This window comes from Arabidopsis lyrata, assembly GCF_000004255.2.
Source record: "Arabidopsis lyrata subsp. lyrata unplaced genomic scaffold ARALYscaffold_7, whole genome shotgun sequence".
In the NCBI taxonomy this organism is placed as follows: Eukaryota; Viridiplantae; Streptophyta; class Magnoliopsida; order Brassicales; family Brassicaceae; genus Arabidopsis; species Arabidopsis lyrata.
The window spans coordinates 3,372,910-3,389,827 of NW_003302549.1; the positions used below are offsets into that span (position 1 = coordinate 3,372,910).

The window sequence follows — 16,918 nt, forward strand, 5'->3', positions numbered from 1 at the left end:
TCCTACTATCAAAAGTGGCGATTCGTGTGGGTTGTCTTCTCTTCTTCCTTTCTTTCTTTTTTTTCTCTTCCTTTTTCTTTTTCTTTTTTTATTTTATTTTAAACAGTTTTACCTTTCGAATAAGAAATTAATAGTAACTACTTTTTCTTTTGCTCGTGTTTTCTCTTATATATATATATATATATACATATATACGTATCAAATTAAAATTCCATAAAACAAACAAATCTCTTTTCTCTTTTTTTGGGCATCAAGTCACATTTGTCTTTTATCATTTTGTCAAACTTGGCGTTGAATTCTCCATCCAAGAATACAAGCTTTTGTTGTCATGTCATGCATATGCTATTGTTCTATGGTTATTTGAGTTTATGAAAAATCTCACTTTGCAAGTGAATGTTTCTAAATCCGACATTATGTTTCAGATGCACATTTATCCGAAATTAGCAAATGATTATTCAACTCGTGTGGACAAAATAAAAGTGATTCCATCGTATATATAGTGTTGGATGTTTCATTTATCACAAAAACTACATGGTAAAATTATGTAAACAACTGATATTACAGAAAAGTTTCATTAGAGAGTTTCAGATTCACACAATATGTAAAAAAAATTGCAGAAAAAGAAAGAAGAAAAGTTCTTCATTTGTGAGGAAAAAATGTATGAAAAAAAAAAGATGGGTGTAAAAAGCAAAAGGATAGGACCACTGTTACTTTGTAGCCTCGTTGAGGAATCTCTTCTCGCATCGACTTTTGTGCCATTGCAAAGTCAATGCCCAGAACTTGTTCCCAGGCCATCTCCAATTAAACTATGTCTATTTAATAAAACTTTTAAAAGAGAACTAAATAAAACCTGATAAAATAATCAAAAGAAAAGCCGTCAACGAAATCTAAGTTGCAGCAATATCGATGAAACTGATACCAAAACAATGTTCAAGTTTCACGTTCAAATTGTTTTCTTGAAATAGTTTATTGGGCAAGGCCCATAGATATGTCATAAGATGAACACTTGTCGAACTTGAATCGTATGTCTGCCCACCTCGGCCCATGCATCCCCTGTTGCTAGCATAATCTTCTTTTTAGGTTTCATTTTAGGCCATACTCATTGCTCTCGTACACACTGATTTTGAAGTCACCTTGTGCCTTCCTAAATTGAAGAAACTTGGCATTTATGTAGCCCAAAGAAGAATGAGAACAATGCAAAGGAACTTGGGCCATACTAAGACAACAACTCAAGCCCAACCTCTGCAAATTATACTTGGAATATTTTAGTAAATTCTTTATTAGAAAGATAATCTAAATAAAGTTTTCTTCTCATTAATTGTAAAATGTGGTACAAATGTTGTTTATATACAATCTATTAACCGAAATAAACCAAGATACATAAATACAATAAACCGAATAAAGGAAACTGGATTACATATGCTAAAATCCCCCCTCAAGATGGAGCTTCATAGAGATTGAAAAGTCCCATCTTGGAAATGAGAGTATGAAACTGTGTAGGATACAAAGGCTTAGTCAATGCGTCTGCAAGTTGATGTTCGGAACGTACATGCATTGTTTTGATGAAACCAGACGTTACCTTATCCCTCACAATGTGACAATCATTTTCTATGTGCTTGGTTCTTTTGTGAAAAACTGAGTTCTTGGCAATGTGTAGAACAGCCATTTTATCACAATAAAGAAGTGCAGTGATTGGTTCTTTAACACCAAGATCCTTCATGATCTTTGCAATCCAAATCAGTTCCTTTGTGCCAACATACATGGCTCTGTATTCTGGCTCTGATACCATATTAGAAAGATAATCTAAATAAAGTTTTCTTCTCATTAATTGTAAAATGTGGTACAAATGTTGTTTATATACAATCTACTAACCAAAGTAAACCAAGATACATAAATACAGTAAACCGGATTACATATGCTAAAATTCTTATCTCTCATAAGCTTTTTTTATTCATGAAATCATCATACATAACCCAATATATTAAAGAGTTTGATTATGTTAAAAACTAAGAAAAGAAAGACGTAGAGAACACGGAAAGTGGTAAGCGTCGTCATCGAAGATATAGTAGCTACGTGAGTAACGTCTTCACTCATCTCTGTCTCTTTCTCTTCTAATAATACACGTAATACAACATTTTCGATTGGATTGATCCTCCATCGGTCCTATCCAGTATCCATCCACGGAAACACGACGTTTGTTCCTTTCTTTCTTTAAATAGTATAAATAACTATTTCCTATGCTTCGTTTGATTTCATCATTATTGTCTATTGCATTATACTATAATAATCAATAACAAGGACTTTTATAGATTAGTCCTTTTCTTAAAGAAAGTTTATATTATTTTTACAACATTGGTTCTGGCTCACGTTATACTCGTGTGTATATATATATACAAACTTTATTAATGTCTTATGTCTTATATCTTATAAAAAGACCTGAAAGAGAAAACAAAATTATTATTACTGCGCCTAAAACTCACACCTTAAAAAAAAGGCTTTGTATATTTTGACAAACCAGCTCACAGGCATTGCATGATCAAACTCATAGGGTACGTTTTGATTTCTTCTTCCATAATTTTTCCATCACGAGGAATGAAAACTTGGAGAGAGCTTTAGCCCAATCACTGCCCTCTTTTTTTTCTTTCTTTGGAAATAATAATGGTTTGATTTGCGTTTCTCTCTTCTTCTCTGCTCTGTTTTGATTTGTGTTTTCAATTAATCGCTCTAGATTTTAATTTTCTGCTCCCAATTTTGTTCTCTATAGAGCTCAAGAAAAAATCGTTTGATTTCTGTTCCCAATTTGTTCGATTTCAACAGTTTCACAATAAAGTTTGCGTTTTTGATTTTTGATTGATGAAACTCGAAATATGAAATGTTTGTGAATCTATTCCAGGGAGTGTAAGATAGGGTTTGTTTATTATATGCTTTTACATGAAAGATGAAGTCAAGTGGCGGTGAGGAGAACAAGTTGGGGAATGGAGTTGTTGGGATTCTAGCTGAAACAGTGAACAAATGGGAGAGACGAACGCCCTTGACACCGTCGCATTGCGCTCGCCTTTTACACGGTGGCAGAGACAGAACCGGCATTTCCCGCATTGTGGTTCAGCCATCTGCTAAGCGTATCCATCATGATGCCTTGTATGAAGATGTTGGATGTGAAATTTCTGATGATTTGTCTCATTGTGGGCTTATACTTGGTATCAAACAACCTGAGGTGTGGGAATTTGCATTGAAAAGACTTCCTTTTTTTATATATCAGTTTGTGAGATTAAGAGTTTTTTTTTTTGGGGTTGATTCTGTTTGCAGCTAGAAATGATTCTACCAGAGAGAGCATATGCTTTCTTTTCACATACTCATAAGGCACAGAAAGAAAACATGCCTTTGTTGGATAAAGTAAGGAGACACTTTTCATTCATTCTTTTAGTCCTATTTAAGATACTGAGGAATGTTGAAAAAGGGCTATTCATTTGCAGATTCTTTCTGAGAGAGTGACTTTGTGTGATTATGAGCTCATTGTTGGGGATCATGGGAACCGATTATTGGCCTTTGGTAAATATGCAGGCAGAGCTGGTCTTGTTGATTTCTTACACGGACTGGGACAGCGTAAGCTCTTGTTACTGTTCTGATGATCAGTACATGTTTCTGTCCAGATCAAGATGAGATGTAATTTTCCATGTTTGATGCAGGATATCTAAGTCTAGGATACTCAACGCCTTTCCTCTCGCTCGGGTCATCCTATATGTATTCCTCTTTGGCTGCTGCAAAAGCCGCTGTGATTTCTGTAGGCGAAGAAATTGCAAGCCAGGGACTTCCTTTAGGAATCTGCCCTCTTGTATTTGTCTTCACCGGAACAGGAAATGGTAACTTCTTTTATTCTACTGCAAGTTCTTTAAATCCTATGGCACTCAGCCTGCAGGTGTTTCATCTCATTAAATTTTACATCCGCAGTTTCTCTCGGGGCGCAAGAAATTTTCAAGCTTCTTCCTCACACTTTTGTTGAACCAAGCAAACTTCCTGAATTATTTGTCAAAGTAAGTCTCGCTTTGCTTTTTATTTGTTTTCAGGGTTTTTAAGATTCTGGGAATCTGTTTATATGTTTTGTGAGAAAATTCTACTGATGAAATGTATACTTCTCACAGGACAAAGGAATTAGCCAAAATGGAAAATCCACAAAGCGAGTCTATCAAGTATATGGTTGTATCATTACCAGCCAAGACATGGTTGAACACAAAGATCCATCAAAGTCGTTCGACAAAGTAACACTTAACTTCTTAGCTCCATGGCTGTGACATTTGTTTTACTACATTAAAGCAGAACACCTATTAACTCTTCAAGCTTCTGATGTTCAGGCCGACTATTATGCACACCCGGAACAGTACAATCCAGTTTTCCACGAAAAGATATCGCCGTATACGTCTGTTCTTGGTAGATCCTGATCACTGTTTTACCTTGAAAGTTCAAGAGTTTACATATAAGCAACTCATCTATCCACTACTTCACCATGGTTGTGACCATCTCATTTTGGTTAATTCCAGTGTGTAACTATGACTTATTGTGCAGTAAACTGTATGTACTGGGAGAAGAGGTTTCCCCGTCTTCTGAGCATCAAGCAGCTTCAAGATTTAACAACAAAAGAACTCCCACTAGTGGGAATATGTGATATAACTTGTGACATCGGTGGCTCCATTGAATTTGTTAATCGAGCTACTTTAATCGATTCCCCTTTCTTTAGGTAATATATACTTAGGAAGAGCTTTCTTTTCAGTCATCTACGTTTACTATGATGAAACTCTTCAAGCTAAAAACTATCTTTAGGTTTAATCCCTCAAACAATTCATACTACGATGACATGGATGGGGATGGCGTACTATGCATGGCCGTCGACATTTTACCCACAGAATTTGCAAAAGAGGTATGACGATTACAGTTATAGTACTTGGATTAAATCTAGCTACAATTAAAAACCTTCTATTGAGTGGGGGTTCTTGTGTCCTGAAAAAGGCATCCCAGCATTTTGGAGATATTCTTTCTGGATTTGTCGGTAGTTTGGCTTCGATGACTGAAATTGCAGATCTGCCAGCACACCTGAAGAGGGCTTGCATAAGCTATAGGGGAGAGTTGACATCTTTGTATGAGTATATTCCACGTATGAGGAAGTCAAATCCAGAGTATGTTCTGCTTCGACTGTTATTTCATACACATTCATTACCTGAAATGATTATGTCTCTTCTCTAAACTATGCTTTCACCTTTGCCAACTTTAACGGCAGAGAGGCACAAGATAATATCACCAACGGAGTTTCCAGCCAGAGAACATACAACATATTGGTGAGTTTTGATGAAGAAAGTCAATATAACTATTTCAAATCATATGACTTGAGCTAATGGATTAAGATAATATATATTCTAAGACTTATGCTTCACGAGATATTCATATCTCTAATCAAATTTTTTGACCAAAGATTGATACTTTTTCGAGATCTGTCTCAGCATCTTGTAATGAATTTGATGGAGACAAATTATTTGTAGGTATCTCTAAGCGGACACCTATTTGATAAGTTTCTAATAAACGAAGCTCTTGATATGATCGAAGCAGCAGGTGGCTCATTTCATTTGGCTAAATGTGAACTGGGGCAGAGCGCTGATGCTGAATCGTACTCAGAACTTGAAGTAAGTTTCTTTCTGGACAAAACCTAATCATTAACATCGAACAGCTGTCAAGAGTTCTTAATGTCAGGTTTAGGTTCAATGTCCTTGTCACTAAGTCTCGTAAGGTTTTAGAACAAGTAAACAAACTAAAAAAAAAGTAAACAAACTACAAGCCAAAACATTGTGGTCCCACTTTAACATACCTACTTGTTAAAGAATCTTTCATTATCTTGGTAGGTTGGTGCGGATGATAAGAGAGTATTGGATCAAATCATTGATTCATTAACTCGATTAGCTAATCCAAATGAAGATTATATATCTCCATGTAGAGAAGCAAATAAGATCTCACTGAAGATTGGAAAGGTCCAGCAAGAAAATGAGGTAAAAGAGAAGCCTGAAATGACGAAGAAATCAGGTGTTTTGATTCTTGGTGCTGGACGTGTGTGTCGCCCAGCTGCTGAGCTCCTTGCTTCAGTCAGAACCATTTCGTCACAGCAATGGTACAAAACCTATTTCGGAGCAGACTCTGAAGAACAAACAGATGTTCATGTGATTGTCGCATCTCTGTATCTTAAGGATGCCAAAGAGGTATGAGAAGCTTTTGAGCTTCATCTGAGGAATTCAGTGTATACAATGAACTGAACTATCAATCTTTTCAAGTTTTACTGACAATCAAATTTGCCGCAGACGGTTGAAGGTATTTCAGATGTAGAAGCAGTTCAGCTAGATGTGTCTGATAGTGAGAGCCTCCTTAAGTATATTTCTCAGGTGTTTTCCTAACTTCTCTGTTCTTAGATAAACCTTTACTCCAAATTCCACTGTTTAAATCCATTATATCTTATATTTTTTTCATTGCACGTAGGTTGATGTTGTCCTAAGTTTATTACCTGCAAGTTGTCATGCTTTTGTAGCAAAGACATGCATTGAGGTAGACTCCTAACATTAAATGAGTTTTCCCAAGGAAGTTATGAAATTTGCGATGGTTAATTCGATATAGAGGTTAAACTCCCTCTGCATAGCACATTTTTTCAGTAGTTTCCAGATCCTAAATGCCTCTGCTTCTTCTTTGTGATTCACTCAGCTGAAGAAACATCTCGTCACTGCTAGCTATGTTGATGATGAAACGTCCATGTTACATGAGAAAGCTAAGAGTGCTGGGATAACGATTCTAGGAGAAATGGGACTGGACCCTGGAATCGGTATGATATCTGACAACTAAGTATCTCCTAAGATTATTTTTTTGACTTGATTTACCTTTAGTGCATTATCTTCAAAATATTTCCTGGATAACTGAGAAGGTGATCCTATAATGAATCTTTCAGATCACATGATGGCGATGAAAATGATCAACGAGGCTCATATCAAAAAGGGGAAAGTGAAGTCTTTTACCTCTTATTGTGGAGGGCTTCCCTCTCCTGCTGCAGCAAATAATCCATTAGCATATAAATTTAGGTACTCAGTCCTTTACGCCATTAAGATATTTTCCGTTGTTTCCTCATTTAGACATCATTTCAGAATCTCGCTTACTCAATTACATCTCGGTATTTTCAGCTGGAACCCTGCTGGAGCAATTCGAGCTGGTCAAAACCCCGCCAAATACAAAAGCAATGGTGACATAATACATGTTGATGGTATGACAGGGAAAATATGTCTATATGCAGGAGAGGTTGGAGTAGTTTAGCTTCACTACACATCATTTTTGTTTAACCGAGCAATGTAAATCGCAGGGAAGAATCTGTATGATTCAGCCACAAGATTCCGAGTACCTAATCTTCCAGCTTTTGCATTGGAGTGTCTTCCAAATCGTAACTCCTTGGTTTACGGGGACCATTATGGCATCGAGAGCGAAGCAACAACGATATTTCGTGGAACCCTCAGATATGAAGGCATGAATCCCATAATCACAACTCACGATTCACTTCTCGACATCTGAAGGCTTACCACTTGTTTTCTTTTTGCTTGTACAGGATTTAGTATGATAATGGCAACACTTTCGAAACTTGGATTCTTTGACAATGAAGCAAATCAAGTACTCTCCACTGGAAAGAGGATTACGTTTGGTGCTCTTTTAAGTAACATTCTAAAAAAGGATGCAGACAATGAGCCAGAGCCTCTAGCGGGAGAAGAAGAGATAAGCAAGAGAATTTTCAAGCTTGGATATTCCAAGGAGACTGCAGCCAAAGCTGCCAAAACAATTGTGTAAGCTTCTCCATGAAGATAATTTGAATGCTGTTGTGTGATACCAAATCTTCTACGAAACACTTAAACCCGATTATTTTGTGGTGTCTTAGATTCTTGGGGTTCAACGAAGAGAGGGAGATTCCATCACTGTGTAAAAGCGTATTTGATGCAACTTGCTACCTAATGGAAGAGAAACTAGCTTATTCCGGAAATGAGCAGGTTTCTGTTACATGTGAAAGCAGTAGTTTTCTTCTCTCACTTGCATTTGATGTTACTTACTAACATAATATTTGGACAATCTTTTGCATTATGTTTTCAGGACATGGTGCTTCTGCACCACGAAGTAGAAGTGGAATTCCCTGAAAGCAAACGTATAGAGAAGCACACTGCGACTCTTTTGGAATTCGGGGAGATCAAGAACGGACAAACAACGACCGCTATGGCCAAGACTGTTGGGATCCCTGCAGCCATTGGAGCTCTGGTCCTTACTCTGACACTGATCACCACTTGTTCCTGTCTTTATTTCTCTAAAGTGAAATTTTTTAAAGATTTATGTTTATGATGTTGTGTGTTGCAGCTGTTAATTGAAGACAAGATAAAGACAAGAGGAGTCTTAAGGCCTCTCGAACCAGAGGTCTATTTGCCAGGTAAATTTGAATTCCACTTCAAAAGTAATGATGATGTGTGTTGCAGATGAAGACGATGATGGTGTTGATTTGTTGTGTTTTGGGATATGTGGTGTGATACGTACAGCTTTGGATATATTGCAAGCATATGGTATAAAGCTGATGGAGAAGACAGAATGATCAAGAACTCTGTATAATGTTTCTCTATAACTTGGAGACTAAGCTGAAGAAGACCACAAAAAAAGAAGAAGGAAGAAGATATGCCTCAAAGTTACGAGTATCTAATGTGTTTATATGTACAGAAGAACTCGTGTACATTTTAAAGTGATCATGTGTATGTATCAATGTATGTGTGAATACAAACTATTAAAAAGTGAATAAATAAAACTGGTGAAAATTAGTATTCTTTTTTAGATGGGGAATTTTAGCCTTATCTTTACCACAAAAAGAAAAAAAGAAAAATATATCATTTGAGTTTTGAGATTGTTGTTCGCCCCGAAAATACTCTTATTTTTGTACTTGCATTTAGTTAAATGGTATAAACAAAATTCAGAAACATTAATTTGGCCCACGATCTAATTTGGTCCATATACAACACCTAAATTTGGTCCGCGAGACTAAATACATACATTTGGTCTATAGACCTATTTATTAACACAAATCATTGTTGACAAAAAAAAGAAAAAAAAAAGCCTAAATAATTGAAAGTAGACGCATCATGCATGTAAAGATAAATATAATATAATGACAACTAATTCTTTTTTTCTAATGACATGGTAAAGATAATATAGAATAGTTTTCTGACTCTTAAGAAGATAACATAACAATTTTGACCCCAAAAAATAATAATTATCGTGCTCGGAAAGAAAATGAATATGAGCGTGAAGACAAAGAAGGCTGAAAATGACAGGGAGATAATTTCAATTTTCAATTTTCTTTGGTCGAATATATGACAAATCCAGAATTGATGTGTCGGTATTTTTTAGTGAACCACATGTTAAATATGTGTAAAATAAGAAGTATATCAGTATATAAATATGATATACTAGTTCTGTACTTTCTAAGTAAGTAATATCAATGTCGTGACATATTCCCGGAGCAAGAGAAAAATCCATCTCATAAATCATTTTTAGTTTCGATATCGGTAAGCTCTCTCTTTCTTTCACCCTTTTTCCGTTTGTTGTGTTTTTTTTTTCTTTCCTTTTTTGGTAAAACGCTGACAACAATCTTGTTGGTGAAGTAACCTCTCTTGCCTTCAAATTCAGTCAAAATTATGGAAACCTTCCCATTTTGGGCTTGCTCAAACTCGAATTGTAGTGAATCTTGGGGTATATTAAGTGGAGAATATGTTTTGATTTTTGCTAAATCGACCTCCAAATGTCAAAATGAGTCATTCCAGGGAGTGTGAGATTACAAGCTTTACTTGAAAGATGAAATCAAGTGGCGGTGAGGAGAAGAAGTTGGGGAATGGAGTTGTTGGGATTCTAGCTGAAACAGCGAACAAATGGGAGAGACGAACACCATTGACGCCATCTCATTGCGCTCGCCTTTTACGCGGGGGCAAAGACAGAACCGGCATTTCCCGCATTGTGGTTCAGCCATCTGGTAAGCGTATCCATCATGATGCCTTGTACGAAGATGTCGGATGTGAAATTTCTGATGATTTGTCTGATTGTGGGCTTATACTCGGAATCAAACAACCTGAGGTTTGGGAATTTGCATTACTAAACATTTATTTTTGTGTTAGTTTATGATATTTAGGCTAAATCATTTAGCGTTTTCTGTTGGTTCTGTTTGCAGCTAGAAATGATTCTTCCGGAGAGAGCTTATGCTTTCTTCTCACACACTCATAAAGCACAAAAAGAAAACATGCCTTTGTTGGATAAAGTATGACACTTTTTATGCATCCTTCATCTAGTCCCTTTGAAACATATTGAGGAATGTTGAAAATGGGTATTGGATGCAGATTCTTTCTGAGAGAGTGACATTGTGTGATTATGAGCTCATCGTTGGAGATCATGGGAAGAGATTATTGGCATTTGGTAAATATGCAGGCAGAGCTGGTCTTGTTGACATCTTACACGGACTGGGACTGAGTAAGCTCTAGTTGAATACATGTTTCTCTGTTGATCAAGATGAATTGGATTCAAAAAGTTCTTGTATATATTGATAAATGTAATTTTCCATGTTTGATGCAGGATATTTAAGTCTAGGATACTCAACGCCTTTCCTCTCGCTCGGTTCATCCTATATGTATTCCTCCTTAGCTGCAGCAAAAGCCGCTGTGATTTCTGTTGGTGAAGAAATTGCAAGCCAAGGGCTGCCATTAGGAATCTGCCCTCTTGTATTTGTCTTCACCGGAACAGGAAATGGTAACTTCTTTAGTTCCACTGCAAGTTTCTTAAATCCTATGGCAAATCTCAGCCTGCAGATGTTTCATTTCATAAACTTTCCTCATCCGCAGTTTCTCTTGGGGTGCAAGAAATTTTCAAGCTTCTTCCTCACACTTTTGTTGAACCAAGCAACCTTCCTGAACTATTTGGAAAAGTAAGCGTATCTTTGCTTTTAAAGTTATTTAATCTGTTTATATGTTTTGTGAGAAGTTTCTCTTAAAGAAATGTACTTTATGCACAGAACCAAGGAATTAGCCAAAATGGAAAATCAACAAAACGAGTCTATCAACTATATGGTTGTATCATTACAAGCCAAGACATGGTTGAACACAAGAATCCATCAAAGTCGTTCGACAAAGTAACTCTTAACAATATAGTTCCATAGCTGCTGTGACTTTTGTTTCACTACTAAATTAGAGTAGAACAGAAATTAACTCTTGAAGTTATTTTTTTTATGTGCAGGCTGACTATTATGCACACCCGGAACACTACAATCCAGTGTCCCACGAAAAGATATTCCCTTATACGTCTGTTCTTGGTAGGTCCAGATCTCTGTTAGTTTTACCTCTAAAGTTGATGAGTTTAACTTAAAAGTCATTTTTGGTTAACTATGACTTTCCATGCAGTAAACTGTATGTACTGGGAGAAGAAGTTTCCCCGTCTTCTGAGCACCAAACAGCTTCAAGATTTAACAAAAAAAAGATGTCCACTAGTGGGAATATGTGATATAACTTGTGATATCGGTGGCTCCGTTGAATTTGTTAACCGAGCTACTTTAATCGATTCCCCTTTCTTTAGGTAATATATACTTTGAAAGAGCATTCTTTTCAGTCTTCGACGGTTACTATATGATGAAACTCCTCCAGCTAATTACTATCTTTAGGTTTAATCCCTCGAACAATTCATACTACGATGACATGGATGGTGATGGCGTAATATGCATGGCCATTGAAACTTTACCAACAGAATTTGCAAAAGAGGTAAGAAGATTACAGTTTTAGTACTTGGACTGATTCTACAGCTAAAAATCTAGTACTGATTTGGAGTTCTTGTGTCCTGAAAAAGGCATCCCAGCATTTTGGAGATATTCTTTCAGAATTTGTCGGAAGTTTGGCTTCGATGACTGAAATTGCAGATCTACCAGCACATCTGAAGAGGGCTTGCATAAGCTATATGGGAGAGTTGACATCTTTGTATGAGTACATTCCACGTATGAGGAAGTCAAATCCAGAGTATGTTCTGCTTCTACCGTTATTTCATACACATTATATTATATGAAATGATTATGTCTCTTCTCTAAACTATGTTTTCATCTTTAACTGCAGAGAGGAACAAACTAATATCTCCAACGGGGTTTCCAACCACAGAACATACAACATATTGGTGGGTTTTGATGAAGTTAAGGTCAGTGAGATTAGAAAACAAGTGAAAATAAATAAATTAGAGATATTTTTGTATATAGTAAAAAGTAGTGGATAACGTAACGATGACTTATTTAAGGACATGCAAGCTCTAGGAATTTCAAATCATATGACTTAAGCTATTAGGAATTAAGATAATACGCTCTCCATCAAGTATACTGACCAAGGATGATACGTTTTTGAGATTTGTCTAAGCTTCTTGTAATGGTTTTAATTGAGACAATCATTTTGTAGGTATCTCTAAGTGGACTCCAAGGCTTATTTTGACAACTTTCACTCCAAGGACAAGACAAATAAGTGAAAAGTGTAATAGTTTAGAATCTTAAGCATCTTCTATGTTTATGCATGCTACTATAATACTATGTAATGATTCTCCTATAAAGATCATAATTTAAATAAATGAAAAAATTATGTTTTTCTTTTCATGAGGCACTAGAGCATTCTCTGTAATGAAATACGTTAAATTCAATTTACAAGAATTATTCCAAGTAGCTTTCCAAGACAGTCACTTGCCCTTTTCCAATTAAAAATTTCCCTTGCAATTAACTACAATTGCTTTTTACGACATAATTTAGTAAAAAATGGTGATAATCTTGGGAAGTGTTAATTTGACTAATTTGAACAATTCTCATCTATAAATTCTCCCACCTCTCCATCACATTCATTCTCACTACCAAACAAAAAAAACCTCGTCTTAAACCCTTACCAAACAAGCTCACATTGTCAAGAGTTGAAACGTGAAAATGGAGAAGAAAGATGTTAGCGCAAAACCTAGTTCGGTGGCTCAGAGCAGCGGTACTTCAAGCAGTGGCACTGCTCCTGGTCCTGGGAATATGGTTGCTCCCGGTTCTGGTGGTTCTCATATCCCTAGAGATGCTTTTGAGGCCAACACTAAGGCTTACTTTGACAATCTCCATGCAAAATACAAGGCAAATAAGTGAAAAAATTGTTTTAATTACTACTTAAAAACATAAACACTTGTTTGTTTATGCTCCTATGAAGAATCATTATCTTTAAATAAACGAGATTTATCTCTCTTTTATGAATTATGTTCTGCTTTTATTTGCTTCTTTTTGACTTTTTACATGCGTTGAGTTCCATGCTTATGGTATTAAGCAAACTCTTATCTCTCTTGGTCGCTTTCCTAGTAATCTAGTATAATTATACGACTTAATTTGAACATCTGTAAATTAAACGTTTTCTAGAGATTATATCAAATTTGGAATCTTAGTAACTATTAAATTTGGAATCTTAGTAACTATTCGATCCAAATTAATACCAACAAAATATTAACTAATTATTCTTCCCTATGAAATAACTGACTCGATTTCGAACACCAAAATGAAAGATTTAAAATTATATTTTTATTTAATTTATTTACATCAGATCAAATGTATCTGAAATTTTGCAACCAAACTAAATTAACAAAACAAAAAAAATTAAAATGATGCTAAATAAGGGACAATTAAAGCTAATTCCATTTCTGTTTGCTACTTATTTCCCCATCAAGTTTGTACAGGATCATTTCAAACATTAATACTATAATTCTGCACTGGCAAAATAACAGTTGTTGTTGCAGAATCTATTTCAACATTTTGACACTGCCAATGAGAGAATCTGCTGCTCCACCTCTTCCCAGTTATGAACTCTAGTCACCAAAGGATGCCTATCCACAGACTCTGTCTTAGACCAAGGGTATGAATTTTCATAGTCAAAGAGGAGAACCTTCATTCCGATGTTAGCGCATTCCTCGGCATATCTCGGGTTATCGTCAATCAATATCTCTGCTCCAAATGATCTGCAGTTCAATTCTTGGATTAGCCCATAAATCATATGAAAATGGTGTTTTGTTAGTTTTCGAGTAGAAAGATTGCCAATGTGTCCAGATTCATTAGTTGATTTTGTATGCACCTGCAGATTTCAGACTTTGGTCTAGACTCTCCATGAAGAGCAAAATGGTTTCCAAAATGAATTTGTTTAAATAGTCCTGGAAAATGTATCTCGATCCACTCAAGTGTGTGCTCCTTTATCGCATTCTGCCGGGACCTATTTAATGATATCAAAACCACTCAGATACTGATTTTTAGGACTAACTGGAAATTTGAAATGTTCACCAAAGAGAAGATCACACCACATGCCACTTACGTCACAACTGACATGTCGCAATATTTTGATAGCTTGTGAAGAGTCTTATGGGCACCTGGAAGAGGATGGATCCCTTTCTTGAAATATGATGTCTTAAAGAATTCATGAACACGTAAGTCGGCTGCACAACAAGAAAGTTTAAACATAGCACACTAGGTCTCAATTTATCCACCAAAATTTGCCAACACACAAAAAGTCTTCAGAGCAATCAGCTGGTCCCTAAATTAATGCATAGCTGAAAGTAAGCCAAGGAAAATACCTTCGTTACGAGAGCAGTTCCATATCTGCCACACAAAAATAAGACACGAGTTTAAGGGAAAATCATAAACAAGAAATCTGTGATGTGAAGCCAGCATCGTTAGATCTGTATTGTAACAGGCAACGCAAAACCCTGATTGCAAGAGGAGATCCTGAGTTTAATATGTTTTGGTGATAACTTGAAAACATCAGTGTAGCAGAAAAATTGAAACGGACCTCTACGAAAACATCTTCACCAACTCAAATTTCTGACAGCAATGGGGTTTAAAAATACTTTCACATAGAAGGTAAACAAACATGTGTCAGGCAGTGTAATGCGCTATACAAATGAGGCAGAGAACAACATTTCTTATCATAAGCCAAAGATAGCAACTAAAAATTGTCAACCTAGTATACAAACTTATCCTTAAAGGGCTTATTCCAAGCTAACTCAATATTTCAATCATTCATGATTCAACCTAGCATGTGAGGTCCTAAAGTAGAAAACAAAAGAATCCAGCAACTAAAAGCAAAAGGGTATTATTCCTCCATGTTGAGCAAGAAGAGGCACAATTTGTTTCTCATGTAAGTAGAAGTAGAAGCTTTGACTTCATACCTTGAAGAACTCATAGACATGGTATTCTGAGACTGAATGGTTAGACAAATAGCGGTCCGCAATGAATCTGTTAAGGGCCGAGACAAAGTTTCCAAGAACTGCGTACATAAAAAGACCAAAAGATGAAGCATAGCTTAAACTAATGGCTCAATGAAGACAGAAAAAATATGATCTCAGTATAAGAAAGCAAAAGAAAAGAGGTATCGGCGAAAAGAATCATGTAAAACATTTGCATCAGCCATCTAACAAAGACAATACTTAGACTAGAGTTGGAAACAGAATCAAAACTATTCAACACACATCACATGAAAAGATTCACAAAGAAATCACTTTAAGACACACAGACACAGTTCAACATGGTTCCTCGGCTGAAATTGGCAATCCAATCGTATGGTTAGGCAGATTCGAATCAGTAGTAGACATATTTTACTCTAACCAACAATAGTGAATCAGGGATCTTCAGAGTTGCATAAGATTAAACAATTTCTCAGCTAATAATTTATACTAGTCATTGACTCTTAAGATTTTCTACAACCTATTTAGCAGTTTAATAAGTCAACAATAACATATAAAACCTCAAAGACATTTCAAACCTGTATACATCATCACAGTATAAGAACAAGGGGAACATACCCTCATCAATGTCAACAGCCACAACAATCTTATCATTTCCTTGAAACCTGGTACGCAGATATGCACCACGGCCATCTGCAAGGTCGGTGGTTCCGGCACTAGGCCCAGATCCGAGATCATGGAGAAGGCGGCGATGTTGAGTTAAAGCTCGAGCCTTTTGATCAGGTTTCTTGTGAGAATCAAAACAACAACTTGTCAAGGTGAATCCATTGGGCTTAACTCCTCCACCTTTAACCTTGAACAAACCATTAAAGCGACTCTTGTTGTTGTGGTTGTGGTAAATTGGAATGGGATTGAGTCTATGAACGAAATCTCCATCTCCATGAAATGTGTTGGCGATGGATCGAGGAGTGTGAAGCGATCGCAGAAAAAGGGGATCGGTAAAGGAAGACATAAGAAGGGTTTTATGATGTGAATCGAAGAAGCTGGCGATTCTGAAGAGAATGGCGTTAGAGTGCCTCTTTAACATAACGAAACCTTTTCTCACATTACAAATTCATCCTAAAATCAAACCCTAAAAACTCCAAATCGGGAGAGAGAAAACCAAAACGAAAACGAAAAATAATAAATTGAGAAAGCAAAATCTCTAATGAAGAAGAGGCTCCAACGTAATAATCATGCATTGGAACACTTTGGTCATTGGTGGGGACTTCTTTGAAACCGAAAAAAGAAAAAAAAAAAAGTTTGATTTCAATTACACACAGTAAAGAGGAGAAACAATATGTTCGTCTTCGTCGTCGTCCCCTACGATTACGCCGTGGCCTCTACCAATTGAACGGCGACAATCTTTAAGTCGGTCCCAAATTCTCTTGAAGCTGGTTCGATTGATTGATCCGGTTTTATCAAATTGACTAAACCAATAATATGGTTCGCTCTTTCATGTGTACCCCATTGGAAATCCTTTTTTTTTTTTTTTTTCAAATGTTGCAATCAGGTCTCTTTCTTTTGAATCCGATTCAAAAGAAGTTAAAAGTTAGATATTCCACTGTGTTTATCTGCGTCATCATTTTTATACATG

The 16,918-nt window shown here is 36.2% G+C and overlaps 4 protein-coding genes across 7 annotated transcripts; 3 read left to right on the plus strand and 1 right to left on the minus strand.

Moving 5' to 3' along the window:
* Positions 1–2,439: 2,439 nt before the first annotated feature.
* Positions 2,440–8,868, plus strand: LOC9305293 (alpha-aminoadipic semialdehyde synthase). Of its 3 annotated transcripts, none has more exons than XM_021019212.1 (25): positions 2,440–2,549; positions 2,894–3,214; positions 3,307–3,393; positions 3,474–3,603; positions 3,687–3,860; positions 3,949–4,031; positions 4,140–4,256; positions 4,350–4,425; positions 4,561–4,732; positions 4,816–4,912; positions 5,002–5,168; positions 5,270–5,327; positions 5,529–5,669; positions 5,886–6,236; positions 6,336–6,416; positions 6,511–6,576; positions 6,730–6,847; positions 6,971–7,100; positions 7,200–7,279; positions 7,376–7,534; positions 7,616–7,847; positions 7,940–8,048; positions 8,149–8,310; positions 8,407–8,476; positions 8,583–8,868. In XM_021019212.1, the coding sequence occupies exons 2-25, from the start codon at positions 2,939–2,941 to the stop codon at positions 8,633–8,635; spliced, it is 3,189 nt and encodes a 1,062-aa protein (XP_020874871.1). In that variant the 5' UTR covers positions 2,440–2,549; positions 2,894–2,938; the 3' UTR covers positions 8,636–8,868. The 3 variants fall into 3 exon arrangements, with proteins under 3 accessions (XP_020874871.1, XP_020874872.1, XP_020874870.1); XM_021019213.1 differs by having other exon boundaries at positions 2,454–2,549; positions 2,939–3,214; XM_021019211.1 differs by lacking the exon at positions 2,440–2,549 and adding an exon at positions 2,581–2,661 and having other exon boundaries at positions 2,939–3,214.
* Positions 8,869–9,517: 649 nt separating this feature from the next.
* LOC9303270 (alpha-aminoadipic semialdehyde synthase) lies at positions 9,518–12,694 on the plus strand. 2 transcript variants are annotated; one of them, XM_002867152.2, is made up of 13 exons: positions 9,518–9,599; positions 9,855–10,161; positions 10,256–10,342; positions 10,422–10,551; positions 10,654–10,827; positions 10,920–11,002; positions 11,090–11,206; positions 11,311–11,386; positions 11,475–11,646; positions 11,732–11,828; positions 11,914–12,080; positions 12,174–12,252; positions 12,504–12,694. In XM_002867152.2, the coding sequence occupies exons 2-13, from the start codon at positions 9,886–9,888 to the stop codon at positions 12,534–12,536; spliced, it is 1,491 nt and encodes a 496-aa protein (XP_002867198.1). In that variant the 5' UTR covers positions 9,518–9,599; positions 9,855–9,885; the 3' UTR covers positions 12,537–12,694. The 2 variants fall into 2 exon arrangements, with proteins under 2 accessions (XP_002867198.1, XP_020874873.1); XM_021019214.1 differs by having other exon boundaries at positions 9,855–10,060; positions 10,260–10,342.
* Positions 12,695–12,882: 188 nt separating this feature from the next.
* LOC9303271 lies at positions 12,883–13,315 on the plus strand. The gene has a single exon (XM_002867153.2). The coding sequence runs from the start codon at positions 13,013–13,015 to the stop codon at positions 13,208–13,210; it is 198 nt and encodes a 65-aa protein (XP_002867199.1). The 5' UTR covers positions 12,883–13,012; the 3' UTR covers positions 13,211–13,315.
* Positions 13,316–13,611: 296 nt separating this feature from the next.
* Positions 13,612–16,693, minus strand: LOC9303272. The gene is made up of 6 exons (XM_002869176.2): positions 15,901–16,693; positions 15,268–15,365; positions 14,674–14,698; positions 14,415–14,535; positions 14,181–14,315; positions 13,612–14,067 (listed from the first exon to the last, which is right to left on the minus strand). Exons 1-6 carry the CDS (start codon positions 16,367–16,369, stop codon positions 13,857–13,859), a joined length of 1,059 nt encoding a protein of 352 aa, XP_002869222.1. The 5' UTR covers positions 16,370–16,693; the 3' UTR covers positions 13,612–13,856.
* Between the last annotated feature and the right edge of the window lie 225 nt (positions 16,694–16,918).

Excerpts from the sequence above, each read along its gene's own strand:
- LOC9305293 (XM_021019211.1), top strand. Across the intron at positions 6,577-6,729 it reads TAGCAAAGACATGCATTGAG|CTGAAGAAACATCTCGTCAC; the intron begins GTAGACTCCTAA and ends TGATTCACTCAG. Across the intron at positions 8,477-8,582 it reads ACCAGAGGTCTATTTGCCAG|CTTTGGATATATTGCAAGCA; the intron begins GTAAATTTGAAT and ends TGATACGTACAG.
- LOC9303270 (XM_002867152.2), top strand. The coding sequence starts at position 9,886 with ATGAAATCAAGTGGCGGTGAGGAGAAGAAGTTGGGGAATGGAGTTGTT. Across the intron at positions 11,003-11,089 it reads TTCCTGAACTATTTGGAAAA|AACCAAGGAATTAGCCAAAA; the intron begins GTAAGCGTATCT and ends CTTTATGCACAG. Across the intron at positions 11,387-11,474 it reads CCCTTATACGTCTGTTCTTG|TAAACTGTATGTACTGGGAG; the intron begins GTAGGTCCAGAT and ends CTTTCCATGCAG.
- LOC9303271 (XM_002867153.2), top strand. The coding sequence starts at position 13,013 with ATGGAGAAGAAAGATGTTAGCGCAAAACCTAGTTCGGTGGCTCAGAGC.
- LOC9303272 (XM_002869176.2), bottom strand. The coding sequence starts at position 16,369 with ATGTTAAAGAGGCACTCTAACGCCATTCTCTTCAGAATCGCCAGCTTC. Across the intron at positions 14,316-14,414 it reads TGCGACATGTCAGTTGTGAC|GTCCCGGCAGAATGCGATAA; the intron begins GTAAGTGGCATG and ends ATCATTAAATAG. Across the intron at positions 14,068-14,180 it reads CCAAAGTCTGAAATCTGCAG|ATCATTTGGAGCAGAGATAT; the intron begins GTGCATACAAAA and ends ATTGAACTGCAG.